Below are 18,958 nucleotides of genomic sequence, written 5' to 3' on the forward strand. Positions count from 1 at the left end.
TGAACCCATGAGGAGCAATCAAAGTCCTTCCCCGTAATTTTCAAGAAGCTGGAGAATGGCTGATGCGATCATTTGCCAGGAAACAGATTAGGTGGCTGAGAGAGCCTTTGAGAATCAAGAGTGAACGGAAAGGAGAAACAGAAGTGGGCTCTTACTGTCTGGATGGTGTTCATTTGTCCCTGTCTTTGGCTTGTTTACTTGAAATTGGTGACCTCTTTCAGTTTTAACTTTGTTGGAATAGGGTTTCTGTCCCTTGTAATTGAAAGGGGCCTGAGCAGGGCTGGCAAGAGAGCTGAGCAAGCTAAAGAGTGCTTGCTGCACAAGAGCCTGATGACCTGAGTTCAATTCCTGGAACCCGAGTAAAGGTGGCAAGATACAACTGACTCCACAAAGTTGTCCTCTGACCTCTATATACAAGCCACGGCATGTATGTCCACATACAGACATTATACCCATGGGTGTGCATGCATAGGCACACAAACAGTAAAAATAAATAAATAAATAAATAAATAAAGTAATAAAGTAATAAGTGAAAAGATTGTAAAATAGCTGAAGATCCATCAATAGCAGTTGTTGGCATCTATTCGTACACCTATATCTGTTCTACAGGTTTGGGGTGGGATGGGAGGTACCTACCTTAAGAAGGAGCTAATTCCATGTCTGCTAATGGAAGGAGTATGTCTTTTAAAACCATCAACCTAAGGACCGCCTTCCTCCTTTTTATTTCTCATTTTTTGGTACAGGTCCTGTGCTCAAGAAATCGTCCCACTTCAGTGGTCAAAGTCGCTGGCACTGTAGGTACACGGTGCTTACAAATTTCAGTGTGACAAAACGTTAACCATGAAGGCTAGGAACTCGGCTCAGTGGGTAGCACCTGGTGAGGTGACTCCCTGAGCTGCATCTCCTAGACTATTGTGGTTTGAATGAGAAATGTCCCCCCATAGGCATCTTATTCTGCTTTATGCTTTTAAGATTCGAGCACTCAGTTTCTTGCCTTTGTCACCATGCCCCACCATCATGGACTCTAACCTCCTGGAGTGATAAGCCTACATAAACTCTTCTATAAGTTGCCTTGGACATAGTGTTTTATCACAGCCGTAGAAGAGTAACACACACACACACACACACACACACACACACACACACACACACACACACACCTCCCACCAGCAAACCTTTAATTTTGGGCAATCAACTCTCCAGACTTCAGTTAAGATCCTAGTTTGTCAGGGACTGGGCAGCTTCTAAGGGTTGTGAGAGATGCTGGGGGGAGGGTTCGGAAATCACTGCTAAAACAATGCTCTCTATGACAAACTAGGACAGTTCCTTACCCAAGTTTACATCCCTATCTAATAAATGAGATTGGGCTGGACTGGCGGTGAAATTCTGCCAAAATCTATATTCAAGCAGGCATTAACAACTGACCTCAGAACTGATTCCAATGACTTTAGGTGTGTTTTCACAGTCCTTAGCACCTGGCCAGCTGCTGCCAGAGTTGGCACTTTCTTGCCATCCTTGAACTGGACTTTTATTTTATCATTTTTTTTTTAAGTATGAGTGCTCTGTCTGCATGTACACCTGCATGCCAGAAGAGAGCATCAGATCTCTTTATAGATGGTTGTATGCCACCATGTGGTTGCTGGGAATTGAACTTGGGACCTCTGAAGAAAGGACAGGCTCTTAACTGCTGAGCCATCTCACCAGCCCCTGAACCGAACTTTTAACAAACTTCGATTTTAAGGATCAGGATTTATTGGGGATCAGCTTTAGATCAAGCTCTGCTGCAAACCCAGAGTCAGACTTTCTTCTGCTCTGGCAAGTTCTCTAGAACTTGCAGATCTTATATTTTTTTTTTTTTTTTTTTTTTTTTTCATATTTGATTGCACATTTGGGTAAAAATATGGACTGGCAACGGGTTACATATAATTAAGATAGTTTTCCTTTAAATGATGTGCTAGATCTACATAAACACTCTCCTACTAACGCTATGAATTTAAGAGTGTGCATTTTGGAAATTACTAATCTGAGACTTACTGGTCTGGTACTTACTTGTCTAAACCTTGTCTGCAGTCAGAGCTACACGGAATCCTAAAGCCGACCTAGCCCCAACAGCCACTACTTTTCCACCACGATTTGGTTAGATGCCTACTTCCACCTTTCAGCTTACAGTCCACATCCTTCCCTATCGGTGTGGAGTATGCAAAGTCCTCAAGGACTTAGGTTTCCTTGGATTCAAGTGGCCCATCGGGGGTTACTCTGCCTGGCTGGCTAAGGAAGCCAAGAAGTTCTAGATCACCCACAAAGGGCAGAAAAAAAATAGTCTGCGGGGCCGCTCCTAGTTGCTAAGGGAGGGGCGTATCCCTTCTGGGCGGATCGCAGAGACGCCCGCGGACAGGCGAAGGGAAGGAGATTGTGCTGCGGAAGGAGCTGGGTTTCACTGCAACCCAGCGGCCCCGCAAGCTGGTGGGTGGCGCATGCGCGGCGCGGGTCGTGGAGTTGTGAATGGTGCGTCTTGTTTGCTAGAGTTTGAGGCGGGCGGGCGCGCGAGGAGGGGTGGGGCCGGCGCGGGGCGGGGGGCGGGAAAGCGAGGGGGGGCGGCGAGAGGAAGTGGCGGCCGCAGCCGGGGGAGACTAGAGCTGTGTCTGCGCGGGCGGCAGGCAACGGCTGAGGCGGGCGGCGGTAGCGTGGGTTGGGCTCCAGCAGACGGCCGCACCTCAGACTCCCTGGAGCGGGAGCCCACGCGGGCGGGCTCCTGAAACAAAGAGAAGCGGGAGTCCGGACGCCGCGGGTGGGCGGTCAGCCGGTCAGCACTAGAGCCCGCCAGCGGGTGCCCGCGCTAGCCTGGAGCGCGGCCGGCCGGCGCGGCCTGAGGGCGGGAAGATGCCGCGCGTCGTACCGGACCAGCGGAGCAAGTTCGAGAACGAGGAGTTCTTCAGGAAGCTGAGCCGCGAGTGTGAGGTGAGGCGGTTGGGAGGCGTGGAGGCCTCGGCGCGCCCCGAGTGGGCCCGGGAGGAGAAAAGTTTGAGCGGCTCGGTTCCCGGGAAGCCCGAGGCGGCGCGCCGGTCGAGGGTAATCTCGCCCCGGCAGCAGTCCGCCCACAGACTCTGCTTGCCCTTATCGGAGCCGCGGGGAGCGGGCGGGCGGGCGGGAGGGCGGGCGCCGCCGCGGATTTGACTCCTGATTTTGGGCCGTCTCTGCCTTGCAGATTAAGTACACGGGCTTCAGGGACCGGCCCCACGAGGAGCGCCAGACACGCTTCCAGAACGCCTGCCGCGACGGCCGCTCGGAGATCGTAAGTCGCCGGGTCCCGGTGCGCGGGGAGGCCGCGGGGGGGACCCAGGCGCGCGCCAGTCACTTGTTGCGCGCGGCCCGGGCGTGTTCCGGACGGCGCCGCGGACGCTGCGGCTCCCGGAACTGAGCGGGCGCAGGCTCACTTCCTAGTCCGGATTCAAAAGGCAAGAGGCAGATGCTGGCAGGTCGGCCCTCGGGCGGACTCCTTTTCCATGGCCCGCTGCGATGGTTCGAGTGATGGTTTGCGTTTCCCAGTGCCGGCTCGGCTCTCGGCGGGGAGCTCCAACCCGAGCCAGACTGAGGTTCTCGGCTAGGCTGTGACCTCCATCAGGGATCAGGGGTGCTTGTAGGAAGGATACAGCCCTTGGCGAAAAGAATCATTGGGGGATCCGTGATAGACTTGTTTCTGAGCAGCGAGATTGGTAAATCTATATGAGAAGCTATCTCCCAATACAGCCGAGAGTAAATCTACTCCACTTATCTGTCGTCCTAATAGCAGAGGGAGGGGGAGGGAAAAAAAAAAGCCCCAGTGGATGAACCATTTTCTTTTCTTAAAATGTTAAGAATCCGAAAGGAAACTTTATTTTCCTTTTTCTAACCTAAACATGCCTGTCTTAGTACTGGAGTTGCTAAAGAATTCCCTGGTGCTACGAAAACCCCATAGTTGATTTAGAGGCTCCTATTTTATGTTTGAAGACTGCTCCGTACTCATCAAGTCCTTGGGTTGAAAAATATCGAAGTGATCTAGTTCCTCTCCGGCCTCCTCGTTATCCGCCTTAGTGGTGATGGTTCGGAAGCAACAAAGAGAAGGAGCTGTAGGAAAGAGAATTTTTGGTTGTGTGGGTTTTGTTTTTGTTTTTGTAAGCTGAAGCACTGTGTAATGAAATCCTAATACTTGCTCAAGTGACAGGCCCATTGCCGTAGCCCAAACTTGAAGTAAAGGTACAGTTTGAATACAGGTTAACAGTATAAGGATATTGGTGAATGTAGTCCATCCCCCAGTCATTCTTTTTAATTGAGATGTAGTTTATATAACATTGAACTCAACTTTTTGTCACTGAAACCAGGTTTATTTTTAAAGATTATTTAATATTCAAAATGAAGGCTGTTGCAATTGAATTGCCGGTGAGGTAACACTAAATATAGCAAAGGCTATAGAATATTTGATCATTAAAGTGTTTCATAAAAGAGAGCCTACCGCTTTCAACCCCTACCTGGTTTCTTGAGGAATTGTGATAGTTACTCGATTCAAAAAAAAAAAAAAAACAAATGCTTTTTAGTTTTGGCCCTGAGCCGTAGAAGAAAATCCTTAAGTGATGATGGCATCCTTGGCCTGCGTTTCAGTAACAAAAGATGGATGGTAAGCTTGGTAAAGGATTTCCTGGATGTGCCTAACGTTAAGTATAAAAGATCAGATAAAAATAAAATAACTTGCTGTTTGTTAAAGCTGAGTTGATTTTCTTTCTTAAATGCAGCGACGAATGACGCATAGCCAGTAGGATTTATTTGTCCTATCAAAGTTTGGAGCATGCAATTACAGCCTGGGCATATGATGCACAGTGTGTCTGAACAGCTGTATTCTCATGTTGTGATACAGCAGTGTTTTAACCTGCTTTATGTCATAAATTTCTTTTTAGAATGAATTAGGCGTTTGAGGCTCTAGTCTAAATATTTGATCCTACAAATTGTATTTTCCCGTTTCTCTTTGAGAAAAGGTTATATGTAACCCAGGTTGGCAGTATATAGCCTTGGATGAATTTACAGTCCTCCTTATGGGACTGCCCAAGTCCTAGGATTATAGGTGTTTGCCATGCCTGGTACAACTGAGAAGCATACCTAACTCCTTATAAATTTTAATAAGCTTTGTTTATTTTTCTGAAAATTTTTATGTTAAGAAAGATAGATTGAGCTGAGCATAGTGGCAAATACCCATAATTCCAGCTCTCAGGAGGCAGAGGCAGACCGATCTCTTAAGAGTCTGAGGCCAGCTGGTTTGCATAGTGACATCCAAGATATCTAGAACTTACATAACAGACCCTGGAGAGAAAGGGGATTAAATTCTGTAAGATTTGCATTTATGATATAATTAAATTTTTTTTTTACATTTTATCCATTGTTTGGGTGTGCACGCATGTGCACACATGTGCTAGGGTGTACGTGGTGGTCAGACAGCAGTCTCCTCCCACCATGTGGATCCCAGGGACTGAAGTTGTCAGGCTTGGCAGCATCTTCACCCATTGAGCCATCTCACCAGACCTTGTCCCCTTTTCCTTATTTTTCTTTTTCCAAGCTGGCTTGGAAATATGTCTCTTCATTTTATCTTTTATTTCTCAAAACATGACTCTATAGCTCAGGCTAGCTTTATCTGCATTGCGGTCCTCCTGTCTTAGTCTCCTGTAGGCTGAGGTTACAGGTGTGAGCCTCCATGCCTGGTTACAGGTCTTACTTTGTTGAGTAATTTATTTTTTAATTAAAAAAAAAAAACAAAACATGTTTTCATTCTATACTCTTAGGTTTTGTTTTTTTTTTTAGATTATAATATTATTACATTTCTCCCTTTCCTTTCTTTCTGCCAAGCTTTTCCGTATGCCCTCCACCTTCCTTCAAATTCAGTCTCTTTTTTTTCATTGTGTTCTGATATGTACATAAATATTTATTTATTTATTTATTTATTTATTTTTTTCAAGACAGGTTTTCTCTGTGTAGCCCTGGCTGTCCTTGGAATCACTCTGTAGACCAGGCTGTCCTCGAACTCTGAAATCCACCTGCCTCTGCCTCCCAAGTGCTGGGATTAAAGGCGTGCGCCACCACTGCCCAGCAAATATTCCTAAATCTGACCTGTTCGCTCCATATAACGTATGTTTTCTGACTTGCCGTCTGGCACAGGGCAGCAGCAGCCGTGTGCTCGTCCCTAGCGAGATCACCTCCGGCTCCCCGCTTCCCTTGGTTGCCCTGGGTTCTTTGTGTGGGGTTGAGTCCTCATGGGCTTGTCCCCGGCCACTTTGGCATGTCCAGTGTCATCCTTATTCAGTTCCAGTTGGACAGTCAGTGTTGCTGAGACTTTATGAGTAGAGCTTCTGACATTACTAGGAAACTCATAGCAGAATTCCCTGATCGTCTGGCTCTCGGAATCATTCTCTTCGTCAGTGTTCCCCGAGCATTAGGTGCGTGTTTTATAGACGTATCCTTTGGGACTGGCTCCACAATAAGCTTTTTATTTTTTAATTTTTTTTCCTTTTTAAACATTTTTTGATTGAGTGGAGAGGGCAGAATGTATGCTGCGGTGCATGGGTGGAGGTCAGAGGGTAACTAGGAAATTGGTTCTTTCTTTCACCATGTGGGTCCCAGGGTTTGAATTTATGTTGTCAGGGTTGGGTATAAGAACCTTTACCTTAATCATTGGCCCTTTGCTGAGTAATTTAACTATTTGTACTAGGGAAGGAATTTCACATTTTCTCCTCTTTGGTTTTCACCTTTAATTAACTGTTGCCTGTTGTCCCTGAGCACCCCGGTACTAAGAATTGAACTCTATGTTCTTGAGCATGCTAGGCAATATTATGTAATGAGCTGTAACCCCGGCCCTTTTGAAAAAAACATTGTATTTTAAACTTTGAGAGAGGGTATTATTAAGTTGATTTGAACTTGTGATCTTCCCCCCATCAAGGCAGGGTTTCTCTGTATCCCTGGCTGTCCTGGAACTAGCTTTGTAGACCAGGCTAGCTTCCAACTCAGAGATCTTCCTGCCTTTGCCTTCCAGTGGACCACTGCCATGCAGTTTTTTGTGCCTTCTGACTAGCTAGGATTTTGTTATCTATATTTATTTTATTTTTGATGGTTTTAGGAACAGGGGCAGTAGGCAAGTTTTCAAGTAACCCAGGCTGGCCTTAAATTAAGCATGTAGCTGAGAATGGCCTTGACCTGATCCTTTCTAAATACAGGATCCACTGGGCTAGAGCCGCCAGAGCCAGTAGTTGAAGTCATGACTAGACCTTCTCCAAAGAAAACTTAAAGCTGACTCTTAACTCTCAGAAGTAGAGACCATATTCTGAGTATCTTCTGAATACAAATCATAGGTTTTTTTCTTTTCCATCAAAGATACTTGATAATCTGAGTTTTGAATTTAGAGGTTATATAATTTAATATCTGAAATTTATGTCTTCTGAATTGGCTATCCTGGAACTTTGTAGAGCGGGTAGGGCTTGAACTCAGAGATCACCTCCTTCTCTGCCTTCTGATTGCTGGGATTGAAGCCATGTGCTAGCAGGTCTGGTCATCAATTCTTAGAGTAAACATGTTGGAAAGGTCTTTAATACTAATAATACAACAAGAAATAATTATGAGAAAAATGACTTATCAGTTAAAATTCTAACTGTGAGAAAAGTGTGTGTGCATGCGTTGAGACAAGTTCTCACCTTGTAGCAGGCTGGCCTCAAACTCCTAATCCTCCTGTTTTTAATAAACACTATAATTTTTTTTAACTTTTTAATTTTCTCACTAATATACACTTTTAATCCTTGAATGGTACAAAATATTGGAGTTCTAAAACAAAGTGTGCCATTTTACTGTTTTCAGTCTTCCCAACTCTTTTATATATGTAGTTATTCCTTTAAAAAGATCCTATCTTTTAATGGAATAAAACACCAGGTAATTTATCTGGTGTTTTGCTGGGCAGGATGGCAGATCTCTTTGATCCTAGATCTCAGGAGACAGGCGGATCAATATGAGTTTCAGCCTACCCAGGCCTACATAGTAAGACTCAATGTCTCAATTAAAAAAAAAAAAAAAAAAAAAAAAAAAAAAGGAAGGAAGGAAGGAAAGAAGAAAAAGATGGGGTTGCAGTACACTTTTCTTCCTCATTAGAGGAATGAAGTCAGGGAAGCAGAAAGCTTTTTTTTTTATATTTAATTTATTGTACACATGTACAAGAGGCAGACACACGTGCATGTGGGCACTCTCACATGAATGCTGTACTTGTGGAAATGAGAGGACAGTTGACTGGATACTGAAGGTGAGAGTCACTCGTGCAGCATCTTTATCCACTGAACCATCTCCCAGGCCCCTGCTTTGTGCTGAGATAAGATCTTATGTAACAGATGAACCTTGGAACTTGTGGCTGTCCTGCCTCTGCTGCTTGATGACAGGTATGAGTGACACCTACCGTAGGAACAGCCTGAGGTTGCTATTCAAACAGGATGTGAGGTAGTAGGATCTGTAGTGTCTTGGTGCAGAGCTGATTTGGGGCACTAGAGGTTGAGGATTTGCCTCTTAACAGCTATCAATAAACCTGTCTCACAGGTTACATTTAACCTGCCAACTCTGCTCTGAAAATGTCATTATCTAGGACTAAGAAACTTAGCTCTCAGTAACTTCTCTTTGGTTGTGTGTATAGGCTTTCTGCCCGTAGTCTCAGCACTGGAGAAACTGGGTGAAAAAGATTACTTAGGCCCTAGAGTTTGAAGGAAGCCTGGGCAAAATAGCCAGATATGATGGTCTTTAAAGACAAAGCTTAGTTAGCATGACAGTCAGCTCATGCTTATAATCACAGGGCTTGAGGACTCAAGACAGGACTGCCTTGAATTTGAACAGCCTGGCTTCATACTGGGTTAAGGGCATTCTGTTGAGGAGGGATTATTTCTGATATTATTCAGCACACATTTAGTGCTGATTGGTACTTGTCTAAGCTTAATAAATAAGGAAGCTGAGGTATGCCTTAAGTCATATAGCCTAGGGAGATTTCTTTCTACAATAATGGTTTTCATTGGGGGAGGAGGAGGGTGTTAGATGAGGTTTCATGTAGCCCAGGCTGATTTTAAACTTAAAGATGTAGTCAAGAATAAACATGAATTTATGAATGCTTTTCGTTTGAACTTGTACTGGTGGGCCTTTTAATGGGTAAACCTTACCCAGTTGAGAGATTGAGCAGTTAGGCTGATAAGTGTACCTACAGTACTAGTAATAGAAATAGAAGGTATGGAGGAAAAAGGATTAATTCAAGGCCAGTTGGGACTGCATAGCAGGCCCCTTCTCTGAGGTTGATAATCCTGGGATTGGCAGGAACTAATGGATAAATGTATCCTCCAGTGACTTTGAGCAAATCCCCTGATTCTAAGCCCCTTTACTTTCAAATGAAGATTATATTTCAAAACAATTGATGCTTTGAAGTTTAATTAGCAAAATAAAACTGTGTTTCCAGCAAAGAGGAGTTCATACCTAGATGACTTTAAAACTTTATGTATATGGGTATTTTGCCTTCATATATGTGCATTTTATAATGAGCCTCATGCCCACAGAGGCCAGAAAAGGGCATCGGACCCCCTAGAACTGGGGTTACAAATGATTGTGAACATCCACAAGAGTGTTTAGAATTGAACTAAGGTCCTCTGGAAGAATACACGGTGTTCTTAAGAGCTGGGCCATCTCTCCAGCCCCTGAGATGTGTTGGTGGGGTTTCTTTTCTCTCCCTTCCTCCCTTCCTTCTTTCCCCTCCCTCCCTCCCTCCCTCCCTCCCTCCCTCCCTCCCTCCCTCTCTCCCTCCCTCCCTCTCTCCTTTCTTTCTTTCTTTCTTTCTTTCTTTCTTTCTTTCTTTCTTTCTTTCTTTCTTTCTTTCTTCAAGACGGGGTCTCACAATATAGCTCTGGCTGTCCTGGAACTCACCAGGTTGGCCTCAAACTCAGAGAAACCTGCTTGCCTCTGCTTCCCAAGTGCGGGATTAAAGGCATGTGCCACTATGCACATCTGAAAATGTATTTTTTTTTTTTAAATACAACTTTTACTTATTTCTTTGTAAATCTCTCGTGGAAAGAGGAATAGTATTTCTGGTTCTTGTTTGTATGTGGGGAAGTAAGAGTTATGTTGCTCAGAGACTACATAAAATGACACGTTGAGACTTTTAGAGGTGGTTTTAGATTGTTCTGTGTTTTTAGCTATGCCATCTAACTTTTTTTTTTTTTTTTTTTTCAGACAGGTTCTCATTTTGTAGCCCTAGCTGTCCTGGAACTCACTATATAAACCAGGCTGACCTTGAATTTATAGCAATTCACCTGCCTCTATCTCCAGAGTGCTGCTATAGAGTCAAAGATACCATATCTGGCCTCCTGGTACATGTTTATCATGGGCTTTGGAGCCCATGCTGAAAAAATGTATTTAAATACTGCGTTTTTTTTTTTTTTTTTTTTTTTAAACATGCCACACATGGTTACATTTTCTTGAGTCAAAGACTCAAAAAAAAAATCTCATATATACAACTTTATATTATGCTTTAAATTCAAAACCATGAGTGATTTTCACATTTGAAAATAAAGTTTAAATGCAAGGATAGAGATTCTGGTTAGACACAAGCAATTTGAGTTCCTAACGTCAGCAAAAAAATGACCTGAAATAAAGTATTGATTCCATGTCTGATTTTATATTTAAGCAGCCAATGGCAAATGTCCTTAAAGTGGAATCAGATGTTTGTAACTTAATACTTAAGAAAAATGATGAGTGCATGTTTTTTACTTTTAAGTATTCTTGGTGCTGCCTGGCTTAAGACATAAACTGATGTAAAAATAAATGACTGCCTGCATAATTTATGTAATGTCCTGCTTCTGATCCTGTTTGTATTGATTTTTCTAAAAGGCTTTTGTGGCTACAGGAACCAATCTGTCTCTCCAGTTTTTTCCGGCCAGCTGGCAGGGAGAACAGCGACAAACACCTAGCCGGGAATATGTCGACTTAGAAAGAGAAGCAGGCAAGGTAGGAAACATCTTTTTGCAATTTCAAATATTGTTGTTTGTTTTATTATTGTCTGATTACTTGCATTTTAATAAGGAGATTATTAGTCTGACCACCTAGACGTATGATCAGATTTGTTTTCATATTAAAAGAATGTAAAATTATTTTAATAACATTTGATTCCTACTTTCATATATATGTAATAGTTATCATGGGAAGTTCTTATAGAAAGGTAATATCCTACATTTACTATTCAAATTTTTAATTTATTTAAAAGTTATCAAGAAATTTTTTCTATCTACTAAAATGTTACTATAGGCCTGTGAAATTTGGCAGTGGGGGAGATGATGGGACCAGACATAAGTATGTTTAAAAGTTTTTAAGTTTCTGTATTTAGAAACAAATTATAGGTAACTATTTTGTTAATATAGCAAATTTGATTTTAAGAAAAATAAGAAAACTCTAGAAAATAATATTTTCTACTTATTTTAAGGAAAAGTTTTTAGAAATTAAATATGTCTTACAATTTTTATGTTAGGAGTTCAATTTATGAATAGATAGGTGGGAATATTTATACTGATAGCTATTAAAAATCTATATATTACTTGATAAAAGTTTAATAGTATTTTAGATTGGTTGATCTTTGATCAAGTAGTCAGGGAGATATCATTAATACATATTATATAAATCTATGAAACTTTAAAGAATAGAAATATTTTTTTAAAAGTTCACGAGTTGATTTCATGGAAACCAATTTGAAGAACTTTTGTATCCAGTAGTGTTTCTGTTTCCTCTGTAGAATGGTTTTGTTTGGTTTTGGTTGTATACTCAGTGTTTCTGTTTTCTCTGTAGAATGGTTTTGGTTAGTATTTTGTAGTTTTTGTTTGTTTTCTGGGGTGTTTTTGTTTGAGACATGGTCCCTTGTAGCTGTGGCCAACCTAGGACTCTTATTCTTCCTGACCCCACGTCGGACTGATAGGGTTGCAGCTGTGCCACCACACCCTGCTTATAGTATGTTACCATTCCTGTTTCTAGCAACATGCTAAATTATTTTTTGAAGTGTTATTATGAGAAGCATAAACTTTTGAGTTATTGCCAGTGGAATGACAGATTTTTTGTTTGGGGGCAGCTCCTGGACTTAGTTCCAAGTCAGCCTGGGCTACAGTGACCCTATCTCAAAACAAAACAGTGTTGTGGAGGTAGCTCAGCAGGTAAGAGTTGCATCCTCAGAATCCTGAAGAGCCCAGAACTGTAGCTCTTTCCACAGCTTCAGCATTCGTACCACAAGGTGGGAGGCGGAGCCCAGAGGATCTTCCAGAAGCCAGGGGAGTATCTCAGGCACAGAAACAACAGGAGAGAGCCTGCCTAAAAACGCAAATAGAAGATCTGGGACCCAAAGAAGTTGTCCTTTGGAGTTTAGACACATCTGTACCCCCATACCCCCACCACATACAAATAATAAAATAATTCATTAAAAAAAAAAAAGAAAGAGAAACAGCAGCGTGTGTGTGTGTGTGTGTGTGTATTTTTTAAGTACAGTGAAGGAGGATTTTGTTTGTTTAGTTCTGTGATGTTATATTTTATCTTTTATGGGTAACCAGCTAATATTCAGATTGAAAGGGGAAAGACTGCAGGACTTGTTTAAAAAATGAGTAATAGTTACATAATTTACTTTCTTGTATAAACATGTTTAATTGGAAAATGAAAATTAGTATTCATAATCTGTTTCAATTTTAGTAACAAATGATAAAACTGATGTACAATATCAGGAAGTTTATGTCTTATTAATACTGGTTTTGGAAGTTTTTTTTAAAAGAGAGACAGATGGTAAATATTTTCAGTTTTGGAGGCTTGCTTTCTTGTTGAAGCTATTCACCTCTGTAGTTGTGGTGTCTAGAGAGCTAAATACTGCACATAAACAAGTGGGTGGGGCTGTATTCCAAGAATGTGGTAATGCTAGCCAAAATCAGGGTCTTTCATATGATAAGTTGTGTTTACATATAGATGACAGATCTTTCATATATAGTTTTGCCAACAAAAGAAATGCAGGAAAAAAAAAAAACAAAAAACAAAAAAACACCGTCTTAACATAATTGCTGTGTGCTGCTGAGATAAAGTACTCCGGTTGATTAAAGAAGAATACTAACCTAGGTTTTCTCATCCATGACATTCAGACTGGAATCAGATACTTTCTTTCTCCCTTTTTATGCTTTGTTTTTATTATCATTAGACTTTCTGTCTCCACAGACTTAGGATTAACTACCAAAAAACAATTAGAAGAACTTTTCCAAAATGCTAATTATTTGCCAATGTTAATTCTTTTTATCAGATACCAAATCATTTTTTTTCACCTTGTTTGAACTCTTGATCCTCCTGCGTATACCACCAAGTGCTGGGATTACAAGTGTGTAAATACCATTGCTTTAACCTAGTTACCTCCCAAACTTGTATTTCTCTTGACTGATAAGTGACCAGGAGTGTTTGCAATTTTAAATAGGTGGTGTTGGGAAGGAAGCTGTTATTTGGACAAACCCTAGAGAAGATTAGGAAATGATGTTCATGTAGGCATCTAGGGGGAAATGTTCTAGATAAGGAACAAGGTCCTTTACCATATAAAGAACCCAGAGTGGGAGCATGCACTGTATATTATTAAAGAGCAAGTAGACCAGTGTGGCTAGATTAGACTAGGATGAGAGTAGTCGATGAGATAAGGGAAACAAACAAGGAGCTGGTTTTGGTTTTTTGTTGTTGTTTTGAGACGGTTACTCTGTAGCCCTAGCTGTCCTGGAGCTCACTCTGTAGACCAGGCTAGCCTTGAACTCAGAGATCTGCCTGTCTCTGCTTCCCAAGTGCTGGGATTAAAGGTATGCATCACTAAAGACTGAATGACAGATTTTTTTAAATTATATTTTTATTTGTATATATACATGTGAGTATATACATGTGGAAGTCAGAGGGCAGGCACCTTGTAGGAATCTATTCTATGTGTCAGTCCTGTGGATTGAATTTGGGTTATCAGGCTTGACAGCAAGTGTTTTTGCCCACTGAGCTGTCTCATCTGCCCAAGGTGCTGTTTTTTGTTGTTGTGTTGGTTTGCTTTGTTTGTTTACTGTTATTTTTAATTTCTCCTGGTTTATTTTTTTTAGTTTTTAAAGTCAGGGTCTCACATAGGTCAGACTGATCTTGACTTTGCTATGTAGTTGAGTCTGGCCTTGAACTTCTATACTCGTCACTCAGCCTCCAGTATCCTGGGTAAAGTTTGTGAGCCCTTATACCAGGCTTTACATGGACTTTTATTCTAAATGAAATGGAGAGTGGTTTCAGGGTTCTTCGCAGATGAATGATATGGTTTGTATTAGGTTTTGACAGGCTCACTCAGCATTCTAGGTTGATAATAGACTGTGAGGGCCAAGGTGAAGTAGGGAAACCAGTTTGGCTATTGAAGTAATCTTGGAAAGGCAATAGAGGTGTAGTGAGAGGTGAATGTGTTCTGAAATAAAACCATCTGGATTTGTTTATGGACTGGATGCAGTGGGTGGGAAAGAGTGCTAAGAGCAACTCCACCTCTTTGGCTAGAACAACTGGAAATATGGGTGCCATCATCTGAGATGGGAAAGGCTGTGTGGATGGAGTAAGGAGCAGGTTTGCTCAATTTAGGACATGTGGATTTGTGATGGTTGCTTGTTTTTATAGCTTCTGTTTCCTTATTGCCTACGCTGAACTCCCAGAGCTTAGCAGACTGCTTTTTAAAGTGACCCTTCATCTGTTTCTCTCAAGAGTTCAGTGACCTTGGAAAAGGTCAGCATTATTGAAATGTAGTTTAAATATAATAAAATGCTCCTAGATTAATGGCATAATTTTCATTTTAACAAATATTTGTGTACATGTGAGTTTATGGTTAAGATAAGGTTTCAGCCATGCCAAGAAGTTTTCTCATGCTCCTTTACACAAATCTGGGATTGTTGTAGCTATGTGGTTCTGGGTCAGGGTCTCTCTTGAGGTTATAGTCAGATAGGTCTGGACTGTCTCTGAAGACTTTCTAGAGGCAAAGGATATACTTGAACTAAGTTCATATGACTTCTATTTCTAGACATGTGTGCTTCTCTATACAGAGAAAATTAATGAAGTCACCATGCTTTTTATGACCACTTCTCCAATCGTGTGTGTCATTCAGTTTATTAGCAGCTAGTCACTAAGTCTAGGCCACATTCAACAGAAGGGGATTATTATACTTGAGTATGAATACCAGGATGATGGGATCATTGGCCATGTTGGAACCCAGCCACAATAATAATTCTTAAATTTAGTGAATTCAGAACAGCTTACAATGTTGTTAATAAAGAAAAAACAAATAATTCTTTTGTTTAAAACAGTTTTGTGATGTAAGGAAATGGCTTCAGAAAATAGCCCCTTTTATTAATTCTTTGACTTCTGTGATAGCAGGAGTATTTTTACCTAGGCCTACTGGCACAGGTCTAGAATCCCAGCTTCTCAGGAAGCCAAGTAGGATCAAAATTTCAAGACCTTTCTGACCTATAGAGTGCATTCAAGGATAGCCTGGGCAACTTAAGGACTGTCTCAAAATAAAAAGCAAAAAGAGGGCTGGAAATGGAGATCAGTTTTAGAGCTCTTGTCTAGCACTGTGAGCCCTGGGTTCAAACACACCCCACCCACCACTCGCTTTTCCCTCAAACTTAGGAGCTTTTGTTTTCATTTATTTCATAAAAAAAAAAATTTCATGACCAGAGTCTTTAATAAGGAAGGTCTGTTAGTGACTGTTAGCTATGATTAGGTACTTGTGTGAGGTCAAGTTAGAACACAGTATTATATATTTTTCTTGTGTGCTACTTGAAACTATTTTGGGAGTACAGGGTCTAAGTATATAGTTCTGGCTGCCTGAAACTCATTATATGAACCAGGCTGGCCTTGAAATTTAAAAAGAAAAATTAAGTATTTGGGTGTTTTCCTTGTTTGTAAGTTTGTTTGTACCTGGTGCTCATAGAAGAGGCGGGAAGAGGACATTGTATTCCCAGGGACTAGAGTATAGAGGATTATGAACTGTCTTGTCACATGGGTGCTGGGAATAGAACCTGGTCCTCTGAAAAAAATAGCCAGTTCTCTTAACTATTGAGCCAACTCTCCAGCCCCATTTGAACCAGTTGTCTAGTTGAACTGTCTGTATTTGGCATGTTGTTGTTTTTGTTCGCTTTAGATATTACTGGACATGGAACCCAGGGCCTTGAATGGGTTTCTCAGAACTCTGCCACTATGTTCCCAGCCCTTACCTTGGCTCTTAGAGTATTTCAGGAAAGCTTTAAAATACAGCATAGTGGAAAGGTAGCATCAAAGCTGATCACACCTGATGGCTTATTCGTAAGTGGTAAGCAGACTATTCCTCATGTAAGGATTAAATGAAGTATCAAAATATATGAAAAAAATCTTGAAATTTGAATTGTTTGAGGCTAGTCTCCTGTAGCACAGGCTGGCTTTGAACTGTCATTTGTTTTGCTTCTACCTCCCAAGTATATGGATTATAGGCTTGTGCCAGTATGTTCAGCACTGAAAATGCATCTTCAATTGTAAACCCCTCTCCAGAGTTAGGCTATTAGATGGTTTTATAGGGTAAATTATAACTGAATCATAGAGTTAGTGATGTAGGATGACTTGGGTAAGTTCCTTTCAGGTAGGTATACAGTGCTGCTGGAACACTTCATATTTCCCAAGTAGTCCATCCTGGTTATAAACCTTTGTAACCAAGATGTTTTTAATTCTTTAAACGGCTTCCTTGTAACTTAGCTGTCACTTGACAGCTAGGAAAAGGCAGCTTATCAGAACTTAAATCAATCCTAAGTTGAAATTTTATAGACTTAGCTTAATTCTTTGCTCTTTCCTCTTAGGTCCTATTTCCAATTATATTTTATTTCAGATGAATGCAAATGATTTTGGTTGACCATAATTAATAGTCTTGAGTGGTCACAATGTTTTCCCTCCATGTAATCTGTGTTTTATAAAGCTTCATTTGGATTTTGATTTAATGACTATATATTATAATTGTATGGTTTGGTTAGTCTAACAAGTATGAAAACTGGTTTTAAAAAATGCACTTTATTGTTTTGCTATTCATTGACCCATTCCCCCTCCCTATGGAAATTGACAATTCTATTCCTGTACTGGACTCAAAAAGAGAAACTCTCCTCTAAAAAAATAACTTTAAGGACTTAATATGGTCCTACCTTTTTTGAGACAGGGTCTCACTATGTAGACAAAGCTGGCTTCCAACATAGAGAAATCTGCCTGCCTCTGCCTCCCAAGTGTCAGAACTAAAGGCACCATGCTTGTCATAAGGTATTTCTGATCCTTTTACCTTATCCTTTCAAGTGCTGGGATTATAGGCTTGACCATGCTTAGCCTTAACTCATAAGAAGATAAAATAACGCACTTGGGAGGCAGAGGCAGGCGGTTTCTGAGTTCGAGGCCAGCCTGGTCTACAGAGTAAGTTCCAGGACAGCCAGGGCTACACAGAGAAACCCTGTCTCAAAAAACAAAAACAAAAACAAAACAAAACAAAAACAAAAAAAAGATAAAATAACAAAGCAGTTTTTAACAGAATTTGATGGATGGAGAATTAATTTTTGAGTAGGCCCTCTGTCCTAAGATATATTGCCTCTTATTTTCTTTCCTTTTTGATTTGTAACGTGTGTGTGTGTGTGTGTGTGTGTGTGTGTGTGTGTGTGTGTGTGTAGGCTGCTTGTGGGCATAGGCTCTCTTCCACCATGTGGGTTCTAGGGATTGCACTCAGATTGCCTGATTTGCCAGCAGTTGCTCTCACCAGTGAGCCATCTTACCAAATTTCAACTGAGACTAATATTTTCAGCTTAAAAATTATGTATATCTCATAATATGGTTATGGCTAGGGCATAAATATGTACTAATGGCTCACAGAAGGAACCAACCAGGAATGTTTTTAGATGAGTGTGAGAAAGAACTGTCATTTTCAGATGAAGTTCTTAGAGGATAAGCTGGATGGAATCTCAGGATGCAGCTGCATTCAGCTCCGCTGCAGATGTTTAAGGGCTCTCGGGCAGCAGCACTGTCACGCCTGCCCACTTTTCTGAGTTCTAACTTAGAAGCATAACAGGCATTTCATTTAGAAGAATACAGTGAAATCAAGTAAAAAAGTGTATAGAAAGCATATTAGTGACATGTTAATACAATTTTTATTATGTTGAAAAGTATAGATATCATGTTATTGGTGGCAGAGGTAGATGTGTGGGGTGGTTTGTTTTTGTTTTTTGTTTTGGAAACTCAGTCTTAATGCTGAACTAATGCATTAAACTAGCCAAGAAGTACAAGAAGTACAGGATGGCCGGGCAGTGGTGAGTTCCAGGACAGCCAAGGCTATACAGAGAAACCCTGTCTCAAAAAACAAAAAAAAAAAAAAAAAAAAAAGTACAGGATGACCCTCCTGATCTTCTTACTTTCTCCCAAGTGTTGGGATTTCAGGTGTGAGCCACTGTGCCCAGCTCTCGTGTAGTTCTAACAAAAATCTGAGGTCAGTTGACATACAGTGTTTTTTTTCTTTGTTGACATAGGTTCTTATTATATAGCTCATACTGATCTCAAACTCAACCCTCCTACTTTAGTCTAAGCACTAGGATTACATTTTTTTGCCACCATTCCCAGCATACTAATTTTATTGAATATGAGTTTCAATGTGTGGACACACAAGTTTCAAAAATATTTTCTAGTTTTCTATTTTATAGTTTGTCCTTTGCACTCTATGAAGTAGGTTTATACCTTGTACTAGATCACTACAAGAAACATGTTTTCTGGGCTGGAGAGATGGCTCAGTGGTTAAGAGCACTGACTGCTCTTCCAGAGGTCCTGAGTTCAAATCCCAGCAACCACATGGTGGCTCACAACCATCTGTAATGGGATCTGATGCCCTTTTCCA

At 41.1% G+C, this 18,958-nt stretch overlaps 1 protein-coding gene across 2 annotated transcripts in view; it reads left to right on the forward strand.

Moving 5' to 3' along the window:
- The first annotated feature begins 2,578 nt into the window (after positions 1 to 2,578).
- Positions 2,579 to 18,958, forward strand: part of Cbfb (core-binding factor subunit beta) — a 46,499-nt gene continuing 30,119 nt past the window's right edge. The window contains exons 1-3 of one of the 2 annotated variants that reach the window (XM_034522723.1): positions 2,579 to 2,958; positions 3,206 to 3,292; positions 10,909 to 11,025. In XM_034522723.1, the coding sequence (XP_034378614.1) occupies positions 2,881 to 2,958; positions 3,206 to 3,292; positions 10,909 to 11,025 (282 nt within the window). In that variant the 5' untranslated portion in view covers positions 2,579 to 2,880. The remainder of the gene's footprint in view (positions 2,959 to 3,205; positions 3,293 to 10,908; positions 11,026 to 18,958) is intronic. The other variant, XM_034522724.2, reaches the window with a different exon arrangement.

This window comes from Arvicanthis niloticus, chromosome 18, assembly GCF_011762505.2.
Source record: "Arvicanthis niloticus isolate mArvNil1 chromosome 18, mArvNil1.pat.X, whole genome shotgun sequence".
NCBI lineage: Eukaryota > Metazoa > Chordata > Mammalia > Rodentia > Muridae > Arvicanthis > Arvicanthis niloticus.